Below are 13097 nucleotides of genomic sequence, written 5' to 3'. Positions count from 1 at the left end.
ACTCTAAAATGTGCAGTTTTGTCACACAACACAATGCCACAGATCTCTCAAGTTGAGGAAGCATGCAATTGGCATGCCAACTGCAGGAATGTCCACCAGCGCTGTTGCCAGAGAATTTAATGTTAATTTCTCGACCATAAACCGAGGCAGCTTAAACGTTGTTTAAAAGAATTTGGCAGTATGTCCAACCGGCCTCATAACCGCAGACCACATGTAACCACGCCAGCCCAGGACCTCCCCATCCTGCGGGATCGCCTGAGACCAGCCACCTGGACAGCTGATGAAACTGAGGAGTATTTTTTTTGTCTGTAATAAAGCCACTTTTGGTGGGGGAAGAGTGTTTCTGATTTGGCTAGGCCTGGTTCCCCAGTGGGTGAGCCTATGCCCACCCATGCCTGCGCCCCTGGTGGGTTATGTGAAATCCATTGATTAGGGCCCTGCGAAATCCATAGATTAGGGCCTAATGCATTTATTTCAATTTACTGTAACTCAGTGAAATTGTTTTATTTTTGTTCATAATATTTATAAATGCCTTAAATGATATGCCTTAATAATTGATTTATTACTAGATGTTAACCTCACTCTTATATTATGGGATTTATTTGACATGGATAAGTGCACAATAAATAACATTCCGGTGTTCAAATCAATCCAAGTGTGCCTGAGTTAGGAAAAGAGATGGATTTTCATCCGTATGTTGGGTAAGAAAGCGAAGGCTATTGTAAACACACAGGTATTTGAGATGCACTATGTCAGTCAGTTCTATGTAACTGAAGTCAAGGTTAAATTCTTCTAGTCTGTCATCTAAGAGTGAAGAAATGGCTCGTGTGGTGGGCCGTCACAAATTGCCCACCAGGTATGTCTTGCGTTGGGCATTTGTCGAAGAGTATTATTTATGGATGTATGACTGTATTATGCTCTGTGGTTTCCAGGCCAGACCCTGATCACATGCCGCCGCCAGGCTACGATGACATGTTCATGTAGAAGAAAAGGCACTGCTCCTCACACTTCCTGGACCACTTCCTGTCTCTGTCACGGAAGAGGAATACACACTTAGACAGGCTCTGGAATTTGGCAACAAAAAAAAATATTTTTTAAACCTCCGGCTTTGACACTTCCTGGCAGCTCAATGTGTAGTTCGTTCGTGCATGCATGATCTATGAGCACAATTAGTTTTGCTTGAATTAGCCACGAAGTCCCTAATTTGAAAGCAACTCTTTTTCTGGAAGCTGTGCTTTGTCATTTTCCCTCATGTGGGAAAATTAGATTTCAACCGATGAGCTTCAGCCCTCGTCATGCAAGTGACCGCTAGCAAGATGCACATATAGCAGAGTGAGAACAATAACGTGGTGCACATAGGTGACACTACCTTCCGAACTACTGGCTTAAAAAGTATACAAAAGTACTGGAGAATCCCTTCTAATAAAACTGTTAGACTAATTCGTTCAGTGTGAGGAATAAAGCTACTTTGTACAAATTCTTTGGGGTGGGGGCTTATTTGGAGGGGTTCTAATTTAAACAACATTTTGGACTTCATAGTCAAATGTTCAAGCAACTAATCTTTGTTTTGATTTTCAAATGCTGCTTGCAAAGACTGGCTTTTGCTGCTTGTGTCCCCAAAAGTAAAATGTGAGAACCTATCCAATTTGTTTTACAATCTAAGTCGTTCGCATACACACCCACAGCATTAGAAATTAATGATTGATCCAAGTTATGTCTGCTACCCAACTTAACATAGTTTGCTTTTGCTGACATCTTATTAAAATGTTTTTCAGACTTCACTGGTTTAAGTCCAGCAAAATGTTGTAATAAAATATTTTATTACATTCCAGTTTTTGTTATTACTATTTTTAGTTTTTGTGTTAAAAAAAAAAAAATTACAACTCTGGAATGCAAAACACTGTAGAATGAATAGGCTACATTAGAAGCTGTCAAATACTCAATTTGAATAACGGCCTTCAGTGAGATCCTGCCCTCTATTTTTAGTCACAGTATATCAATTGCTTTGCTCCATCTATTACAGCTCACCTTCACAAGAGCATAAAACTAAAGTATGTAGCAAATGCGTTCACTATTGGGAAAAGAGATGCCAAAGGGTCATTTTCTTCCCTTTTTCTAGAACTTTCATACCATGTAATCTGAGTGGATATAAATTTATCCCAGCATAATGGGATATGTATGGACAATCGATGATTCCCATAAATGTACATTTCCCAAAAATTGTAGATGCCGATTTCTGCAAGATGAACAATAAAAAGTAGGTATCCTCAGATTGCCTTGATATCCATCATGATAGATACACAGTGCTCGTTTTCACAAATCTTATTCACATAGCTAGCTGACGCTCTGCGTGTGTTCTCTAAGGTCTATGTCTGCGCCCCCTTGAATCTAATTAGCATAATACAAATTCACAATCTCAGTTTAAATTCGTTTTTTGCTTTGGCGTCGTCTCAAATCAACCTTATCCTCCTATGTCGCACTTCTGCGGTGAAAGGTAACAGAGCTAGAGCGGTTTTTGTCAGACTGTGAGACATCCCGAAAATCGATCTTCTCACAAAATCGTCTCTAGCGTCCGAACGGTTTGGCCTATAAACTATTATTGATCTGTTTTTGCTCTACCCTCACAAGTGTCTTGGGACTCGTCTGAAGTCAATACAGCCGTAGTGTCCGAAATGTTAGGGCTACACACTAATATGAACCCTTGGTGCAAAGGTGAGACTCTCACAAACACGTACATGTCGGTTGTTTTGCTTTAGGCCTCGCAAGCCTCATCTGAAGGTCCCCCAGCACCAGTTTAAATGAATGGAAGTACATACTGTTTAGTGTCTAAAATAAGGGGTTAAATATATTTGTTTTTATTTTGTTTCCTGATAATTTCTATATCTCCGATATTGGACAGACGCTTTAGAACAAACTTCCTTTAGGTTTTTTGGTGGGAACTATCTCTTGTTCCATGTAATGTTATTCAATGGTTTGTGTGGGCTAATGGCAATAAGGCCTTTATTTTTATTTTATTTTTATTTTTTTAAATCAAGTGGCTAAATGATCCTTGGTATGACCTTCTTGAAACAATTCCGTATAGCTTAGTAGAACCCTCTTTTTCTGTCTTCTCTTTCTCCTCTGTTTCTCATTACCCGCTACTGTCAATGGAAATGAGAGTGCAACTTATTTGGCAAAAAAAATTATAATTGAAATCAAAACTGGATGGTCTTCAGAGATCGATGGGAGAGGTTGAGGGTAGCTGAAGGATAGGATAAAAAAAAAAAACGATTGTAGAGGTGAAAATGAAGGGAAGTATGTGTGTATATAATATATTATAATATACATTATATACAGTGCATTTGGAAAGTATTCCTACCCCTTGACTTTTTCCACATTTTGTTAAGTTACAGCCTTATTCTCAAATGGATTAAATTGTTTTTTTTCCCCTCAATCTACACACAACATCCCATAATGACCAATCAAAAACAGGCTTTTAGAGATTTTTGCAATTTTACTCAGTACTTTGTTGAAGCACCTTTGGCAGTGATTACTGCCTCGAGTCATCTTGGGTATGACGCTACAAGAATGCCACAACAGTATTTAGGGAGTTTCTTCTTCTCTGCAGATCATCTCATGCTCCGTCAGGTTGGCTGGGGAGCTTCGCTGCTCAGCTATTTTTCAGGTCTCTCCAGAGATGTTTGATCGGGTTCAAGTCCGAGCCATGCCTGGGCCACTCAAGGACATTGAGACTTGTCCCGAAGCCACTCCTGCATTGTCTTGGCTGTGTGCTTGGGGTCATTGTCTTGTTGAAAGGTTACCCTTCACCCCCAGTCTGAGGTCCTGAGCGCTCTGGAGCAGGTTTTCATCAAGGATTTTTCTATTTTGCTCCATTCATCTTTCCCTCGATCCTGACTAGTCTCCCAGTCCCTGCTGCTGAAAAACATCCCCACAGCATGATGCTGCCACTACCATGCTTCACCGTAGGGATGGTGCCAGGTTTGTTCCATACGTGACGCTTGGCATTCAGACAAAGAGTTCAATCCTGGTTTCATCAGACCAGAGAATCTCATTTCTCATGGTCTGAGAGTCTTTTATATGCCTTTTGGCAAACTCCAAGCGGGCTATCATGTGCCTTTTACGGAGGAGTGGCTTCCGTCTGGCCACTACCATACAGGCCTAATTGGTGGAGTGCTGCAGAGACTGTTGTCGTTCTGGAAGGTTCTCCCATCTCCAGAGGAACCCTGACCAGGGCCCCTGATTGCTCAGTTTGTCCGGGCTCCTAGCTCTAGGAAGGGGCTTGGTTCTTCCTAACTTCTTCCATTTAAGAATAATGGAGGCCACTGTGTTTTTGGAAACCTTCAATGCTGCAGAAATCTCTTGGTACCCTTCCCCAGATCTGTGCCTCGACACAATCCTTTCCCTGAGCTCTACAGACAATTCCTTCGACCTCATGGCCTGGGTTTTCCGCTGACATGCACTGTCAACTGTTGGACCTTTTTTATATATGATGTCCAATCAATTGAATTGACCACAAGTGAACTCCAAGTTGTAGAAACATCTCAAGGATGATCAATGGAAACCGGATGCACCTGAGCTCAATTTTGAGTCTCATAGCAAAGGGTCTGAATACTTATATAAATAAGGTATTTCGGATGTGATTTTATTTTTTTACATTAGCAAATTTAAAGAAGTTAGCTTTTTCATTGTGTAGATTGAGGGAAATAATTTTAAATACATTTTAAAATGAGGCTGTAACAAAATTTGGAAAAAGTCAAGGTGTCTGAATACTTTCCGAATGGACTGTACATATTTACCAAAAAATATATGGGGGATTGGAAGTGATGCAGACAATTACATTGACGGAAGCCACAATCTATCTGCAATATTCAAGCTGATCTACCTCGTTAAAAAAATTAATGGTTCAATTTTAGTGCTCTCCTTTCACAGGCAAGACTCGCTCTCTTGTCAGTGAGTCTCTCTCTACCCCTCTCTTAAATGTGTAATTGTATTACCAAGAAAGATGGTTCAATTCTTTCAAACAACCATCAATGACATTTTCAAAGCTATGCTGTCCACATTTTGTCTACTGAAATTTTGTAAATGATTTACCGTTTCAGAAAAATGTCACATTTGATACTTTTTGATTTTTTGCTTATCGTGAATGGTATGCAGAGTGCCTTCAAAGTATTCATACCCCTTATTTATTCCACATTTGTTGTATTACAGCCTGAATTCAAAATTGGTTAAATATATTTTCTCTCACCCATCTACACACAATACTCCATAAGTGAGAACATGTTTAGCAATTTGTACCATAATAAAAAATAAATCAATTTACATAAGTATTCACACCCCTGAGTCAATACATGTTAGAATCACCTTTGGCAGGGATTAAAGCTGAGTCTAAGAGCTTTGCACACCTGGATTGCACATTATTATTTGTAAAGTTCTTCAAGCTCTGTCAGGTTGGTTGTTTATCATTGCTAGACAGCCATTTAACTCTTGCCATAGATTTTCAAGCAGATTTAAGTCAAAACTGTAACTAGGCCACTCAGGAATATTCAATTATGTCTTTGTAAGCAACTCCAGTGTATATTTGGCCTTGTTTTAGGTTATTGTCCTGCTGAAAGGTGAGTTTGCTTTCCAACAGACACTGGGAGACAGACTGAACCAGGTTTTCCTCTAGGGCTTTGCCTGTGCTTTGCTCTATTTCGTTTTGTTTTTATCCTAAAAACTCTAATCCTTGCCGATGACAAGCATACCCATACCATGATGCAGTCACCACCATGCTTCAAAATATGAAGTGGTATTCAGTGATGTTGGATTTGCCCCAAACACAACACTTGAGGGCATAAAGTTGTATTCAGGGCATAAAGTTAATTTCTTTGCAGTTCTACTATGCAAGTTTTTTTTATTTTACTATGCAAGTCAGTTAAGAACAATTTCTTATTTACAATGACTTTAGTGCCTTGTTGCAAACAGGATGCATGTTTGGGAAAATTGTTAATCTGTTCACGATTCCTTTTCACTCTCATTTAGGTTATTATTGTGGAGTAACTACACTGTAAAACCGAATAAGTTAGCAGAACTCCATACATTTGTGGCAACTGATTGCTTCAGGTTTTTTTTAATGAAACTTAAGTATTGATTGATACAGTACTTCATTTCTGTTAATTAATATAACATTTTGATTACAGGTAAAAGTAATTAGAATGATTTACTTTATTACTCTGATTTACTTTATTACTCAGATATACTGTAACTTAAAATATATATTGATTTTAACTCCTGTTTAATTAAGTAAACATACCCCACTCCAGTAGTTTTACTTCAAACTTCATGAACTTAATATTTTGGTTATGCTTACTTCCTAGTCATTAACCTGTAATCAATTATTGCGACAACTAATACGCAAATTAAAAACGAATCTGTGAATCAAAAAGTAGTATTACATCTAATCAAAAACTTTGGAAACTGATTATGAAGTTTTTTTGGTTGCACCAACTCAAACAAAATGAATGCAATGTTAATAGAACGTGTGTGTGTGTGTGTGTCTGTGTGTGTGTGTGTGTGTAAAAAATGAATGCTTTTAAACCAGGAATAATATGGACTTGTTGCAGTAACAATAACGTTTCCTGAAGAACAAAAGACTTCTGATCAGAGTACAATTTACTGTATTCTCTTTAAAGTTTCACATTTTAGAGAACACAGTGCAAGGTTCACAATTAAAGAGCACAGATTGGGGTCTCAGTGGAGGTTTGGGTCAGTCATTTTCATTTCAGTCAATTTGGCAAGTAAACTGAAATTAAGTATAGCGAAATGCTTGTGCTTCTGGTTCTGACAGTGCAGCAATATCTAATGAGTAATACACACACCTACGTAATGGAATATATAAATATATGGATGAGCAATGTCAGAGCGCATAGGCTAAGATGCAATAGATGGTATAAAATACAGTATATACATATGAGATGAGTAATGCATGATATGTAAACATTATTAGTGACTAGTGTTCCATTTTATTAACGTGGCCAATGATTTCAAGTCTATGTAGGCAGCAGCCTCTCTGTGCTTGTAATGGCTGGCCTTGAGTTCGACGCTGTTGTTCAGTTTTCCTCATTGCCTTCTTTTGAGGAAAATATTAGAATTTCAGTTTTTTTCCTGAATTGACTTTTTTTTGGGGGGGGGGAATTGACCCAACCCTGACCTCCACTGAGACATTGCCCTATATGTAAGCCCCAAAATCAACTTGTCAGTGCTAGGCCTATTCGAGTGCCATGTTAATATCGGTGGACAGCATGCTTAGAAACAGTAATATCAACACATTTGAGAAAGGAAATAATAAATTAAGGAAAATTGCACATCTAAGGAACACCATGACCTACAATTATTAGCATACATACTGCAAAGGTTCACTTTTAAAGAGAATACAGTAGCACTTTTACAGTAGCACTTCCACTGTGGTTGGGGTCAATTCCTTTTCAATTCAGGAAGTAAACAAACATTTCAGTATCAATTCCAATTTTCCTCATTGCCTCCTATGAGATTAAACTAGAACTGGAATTTCAGTTTACTTCCTGAATTGACCCCAACCCTGGTGGAGGTGCTACTGTAATAATGATTAGGGAGTAAGGGCAAGTGTCTTTTGGGGTTCCTTTTCTTAACACAAATTCAACATTGTCAAATAATTTGGAGGACAGTTTGAGATTATGAAACAGCATATTATTTTAAGTAAACTGAAATTCCAATATCAATTGAACAGGCATAATGCCTTCCAAAAGATCAACAATTTGATGGGGTGAAAATACAACAGTGGCACAACATCTTGTACATTTAAAGTCATGGCTGGCTTTTGTTCTCAGGCTAAACTCTTTGGACATGTAGTGACTTGGCTCAGTATTTGGTTCTGATTCTGCTTAGAATAACAACCGCTTCAGCTGCCTTTCCTATCTCAATCATTTGGGTAAGCCTTGACACTGTACACAGTAGTAGCAATTTTCTCTAAGATGTCATATTTTTGGTCTCTAGACAACTGAAGATATTTCCATTCCTTTCAAATGCAGCAATTCCTTCTCTAAGCATCAACTCATCTGAAAGTATTTCTGTGTCAGCTGTAGAGCTTGTATCTCCTTCCACTAAAAGGTGTAGTGTTGCCTTTTGTGACAACTTCTCAAATGTCCATCAAGCAGGTAGGTTGTCCATCAAAGTTCAGGGTCTTCATACTGCAAGTCATAGTCAAACTTCAAAATGTTCATCAAGTCATCAACAGATGCTGGACGGAGGCTGAGGGTTACCTAGTCAGTTGTACAACTGAATGCATTCAACTGAAATGTGTCTTCCACATTTAACCTAACCCCTCTGAATTAGAGGTGCAGGGGGCTGCCTTAATGGACATTCACGTATTGAGAGGTTGCACTTGGAATATCAAAACAATACAAATGGCTTCATTAAACAAATAATGACTCACCATAAAATGTTCAGCTCTTTCTCACTCAAATGATCGTCTTGGGGGTCAACAGCAGCTGGACATCAATGTTGTATGCAGAAAAGGGGAGGGTGTCATTGAACTCAGATTGCAAGTGGACAGACAGGCTAACTTGTGTAGATAGCTCATAGGAACAAAGATGTTCTACATACCATGACTCAAAATGACTGCAGAGAAAATAAACATTATTATTCACAAGATAAATCTGAGCAATTTTGCAGAACTGAGGCAGCCCCCCCCACTGACTCCAACTGACAAACAAACCAGGGGCATAGTCTGTTCCATCAACAGTGACCTTCGATGTAGTGCAGATTGTGTTGATGGTCGTCACTCCCCCAATGTAGTGGTGGAACTAGGATAGACATTAGATGTTTGGGTCTGTGGTGTGAAAAATGATAGAGAACTGAGATGATAAGCCATCAAGTACTCGTGTCTGGTTGCCAATGTCTTCAAAATGTTCTTAAAGTTCTGTGTGTCGTGTACAATACTTTTGAAGAAACAATGTTTGCCCTCAAACCACATAGTCCAGAGGTGCACCAAGGGCCCAAAACACTTAAGGTTGGGATAGTGCTTGACATAGTGATGTTTATGGCGAAGTCTATACTCAGGGAAGATCTCTTTAAGAATCTGTCTATGGTCACTAATTTTACACTGCAAATACTCAATGGTCTCATATTTAAACACTAGACACAAGCCAATTCTACCACTTTTTTTCAAGTCCATCAAAACTGCCCATGAAGCATCACCCTCAGGGACTTCACTGCCCACCAACAATGGAAGTAATTTGAGGAGAGTGGCATTCTCATGTCCATTCCCCCCTATTGTCCCTTTAGAGGTGAAAGTCTTGGGAATGAGCTGTGGTCTATCAACTTTGTCTGTGTGCTGATATGGGAACAATGCTATCTTCCTGTTTAAATAATCAAAAGTTAAGTACTTAAGGTGAATCATCTCTTTTGGGGAAAAGAGAGCTCACAATACCTTCCAAACGATCATGTCTTCTATCTGGTGGAAAACTTGTCATGGGGTGGAAATACTGCAGTGACTCACGCAGTACACAATCCACTTTCACACCAAACTGACTGCTCAGAGTATCACTTTGCACAACATTCTGTACATTAATGTTATGGTTGGCTTTAGTTGTCAGGCTAAATTCTCCTTATCTGACTTCATTGGACTGAATCTGTTTGTTGGTGGTCATACAGAATCTACAAACATACTCTGCTTTAAAAGACTATAATGAAAATGCCATCCTGTTCAAGAGAATGAATGTCATGTAATAATCGTACAAGTACAGCCGCGTAACCATACTTTTGGAGGTCTGTCACTTTACACATTGCGGCAAGCTGTATAGTGTGTGAGGCTGATTTGATATTTACTGGGTAGATTGGCAAGAACCCAGTATGCTGCTGATAGTTTGTGAATTTGTCTGGATATGCCAAATTGGTTAGGAATTTCAAAATCATCAATATACAGCTGGAGTGACAGTTTAAGTTCTCCTGTTGAGAATAAGTCATTTCATGGAAATATGAACCATCTTTGTGGGACTTGTAGTGACTTGGCTCAATATTTACTTCTGAGATCTTGCTTAGAATATCAGTGTTTTTAAACAGTTCTTGAATCATCTGAAGTATTGGAACATACACCATTGTGTATGCAGGTTGCTCGAAGTCTAAAACATACTGGACTGGCGTTACCATGGGATAGTTTCTCTCAACAAATGTTTTTCTCCTCTTGGAAGATGACAACTGTGCACTACCACTGGCAAGAATATTACTGTCTATGACCGCATTGACAACTTTATTAGTGATACTACTCTTAATGGTGTGATCATGCTTCTACAATACCTCGTTAATTGCCTCCTTGATTAATGGTTGGGACAAGGAGAAAATCTGATTTAAGTGTTCAACAATTTCTTGTAGCTGTATCTGACACATGAAGGATAGACTGCATTTTTCTAAAATAAAGTTACATTTTGTTTCAGCTGATTCCTCAATTCACCAGTGTCATCATTGTCTGAAGCATCATCTATTTCTGTGCTCTGGCTGGGACATTCTTCATTTAAGTCATCTGAGCTAGTGGCAGGGGAGTTATCAGTTTGCTGACAGACAATGTCATCACGGAAACCTGACCTAATACTCACTTGGTGTGTCCTACTCGTGTGAATTAAATGAGTATGCATTTGTTTGGTAATCACAACTCTTAAATGGGCATGCCACCATCTCATGCTTCTTTACATTTCCCCTAAGGTGATTGAAGATTACAGATTCCAAGAAAGGTTGCTTGAATGTACACAGAGGCCAGTTAAAAGATGCATGCTCCTGACCAACAGTATTCCTGACCTGCCCTATTCCTGACCTGCCCTATCGCGATAGATGAGTTTGAAGTGCATTGAGCGACTGAAATGTGCAAACACAATCTTCGTAGAGACATGGCAGTGGACTCACTCGAGGAATGACTGCTTTCGATGATAGTGTTTTAGTAAATGTGTTCTGGAGTGAAATGGGGTTGCACACAACTTACATTTCCAAGCCCTTCTATTATCGTCAGCAACCTGGAAGCAGAAGAAATGGTGTTCACAAATTGGTTACATAAACAGAATAATCCAAAATGTTGTTCCTGAAGTCATAGGTAAAACTCTGGCGACCTATCAGTTTTAAAGCTAAGAACATTTTGTAAGTTGGTCTTAGAAAATACCGTTGTACTACCTGAATGGCGCCTGAGGAGATGGCTGCCATTTTACGGGCTCTTAACTAATTGTGCTATTGTGTGTGTTTTTTTTGGTGATATTTGTAACTTATTTTGTACATCATGTTTCTGCCACCGTCTCTTATGATGAAAAGCTTCTGGATATCAGGACAGCGATTACTCACTTCGTACTGGACAAAGATTTTTTTTCTTTAACACGTCGGATGCGAAGGATTTACTTCAGACACCCGACAAGGCCAACATCCCCGTCATTCGCATGAGAAAGAGACGGAGATATCAGGGACGTAGGTTGGGCCTTGTAAGGATCCGACGGCGAGTGGATAATCTGCCTCTACCATCAGTCCTATTAAGCAAATTTAGACTTGCCATAACAAAGGTCTTCAGTCAATGAGTACTCAACTCATTTCAGCTTTACATTTTTTATACATTTGTAAACATTTCTAAAAACATAATTCCAATATGACAATGTGGGGTATTGTGTGTCGGCCAGTGACCAAATCTAAATGTATTCCATTTTAAATTTAGACTGTAACACAACAAAATGTGGAAAGAGTCAAGGGGTGTGAATACCTTTGGAAGGCAATATACATGTTACAGTAGGCCTAGGTGTTACCTCTGTGTTTTCCAACTACAGGATGGTTCAACCCTAGTGGATCACCTACCTGCTGTACTGTAGTCTCTCCAACATCCAACCAAACATACATATTCAATCCCTTGAAACAGTTGCTAAATTAGAATTGTCAATTCGCTGTGGGAGCTCTCTCCCTTAATGATGGAGTGGGCCGGAGCAGATGTAACGGAAATCAATGCGAGTAATCACATGGCTGACTCACATTCCCCAAACTCTCCCGTCCTGCTCCTCCTCTTCACAGATGCCAACAGCAAGAAGAAGAGCCTCTCATATCCAGTAACTCGATGTAATGTGTGGTGTTAAGACTGGGACCAAATCATAAAAAGCTTTTTTGGTTCCATCTAGCCCAGTGCTGTTGAAACCCCAGCCGTGGCTCGACGACTCACTGCGAGCTCACAGAACAGGGCTCCGGGCAGCTGAGCGGAAATGGAGGAAAACTCGCCTCCCTGCGGACCTGGCATCCTTTCACTCCCTCCTCTCTACATTTTCCTCTTCTGTCTCTGCTGCTAAAGCCACTTTCTACCACTCTAAACTCCAAGCATCTGCCTCTAACCCTAGGAAGCTCTTTGCTACCTTCTCCTCCCTTCTGAATCCTCCTCCCCCTCCCCCCCCCCCCCCCCCCCCTCCTCCCTCTCTGCGGATGACTTCGTCAACCATTTTGAAAAGAAGGTTGACGACATCCGATCCTCGTTTGCTAAGTCAAACGACACCGCTGGTCCTGCTCACACTGCCCTACCCTGTGCTTTGACCTCTTTCTCCCCTCTCTCTCCAGATGAAATCTCGCGTCTTGTGACGGCCGGCCGCCCAACAACCTGCCCACTTGACCCTATCCCCTCCTCTCTTCTCCAGACCATTTCCGGAGACCTTCTCCCCTACCTCACCTCGCTCATCAACTCATCCTTGACCGCTGGCTACGTCCCTTCCGTCTTCAAGAGAGCGAGAGTTGCACCCCTTCTGAAAAAACCTACACTCGATCCCTCCGATGTCAACAACTACAGACCAGTATCCCTTCTTTCCTTTCTCTCCAAAACTCTTGAACGCGCCGTCCTTGGCCAGCTCTCTTGCTATCTCTCTCAGAATGACCTTCTTGATCCTAATCAGTCAGGTTTCAAGACTGGGCATTCAACTGAGACTGCTCTTCTCTGTGTCACGGAGGCTCTCCGCACTGCTAAAGCTAACTCTCTCTCCTCTGCTCTCATCCTTCTAAACCTATCTGCTGCCTTTGATACCGTGAACCATCAGATCCTCCTCTCCACCCTCTCCGAGCTGGGCATCTCCGGCGCCGCCCACGCT

At 40.3% G+C, this 13097-nt stretch overlaps 1 protein-coding gene across 1 annotated transcript in view; it reads left to right on the top strand.

Annotated features, from left to right (window-relative positions):
- Window positions 1-1826, top strand: part of LOC100194584 (proteasome inhibitor subunit 1) — a 32604-nt gene extending 30778 nt beyond the window's left edge. The window contains exon 7 of the mRNA NM_001139670.1: window positions 933-1826. Coding sequence (NP_001133142.1) covers window positions 933-984 — 52 coding nt within the window. The 3' untranslated portion in view covers window positions 985-1826. The remainder of the gene's footprint in view (window positions 1-932) is intronic.
- Window positions 1827-13097: the final 11271 nt, after the last annotated feature.

The sequence above is a fragment of the Salmo salar genome, chromosome 22 (genome assembly GCF_965601325.2).
Source record: "Salmo salar chromosome 22, fSalSal1, whole genome shotgun sequence".
In the NCBI taxonomy this organism is placed as follows: domain Eukaryota; kingdom Metazoa; phylum Chordata; class Actinopteri; order Salmoniformes; family Salmonidae; genus Salmo; species Salmo salar.
This window is presented reverse-complemented; position numbering and strand designations above follow the sequence as displayed.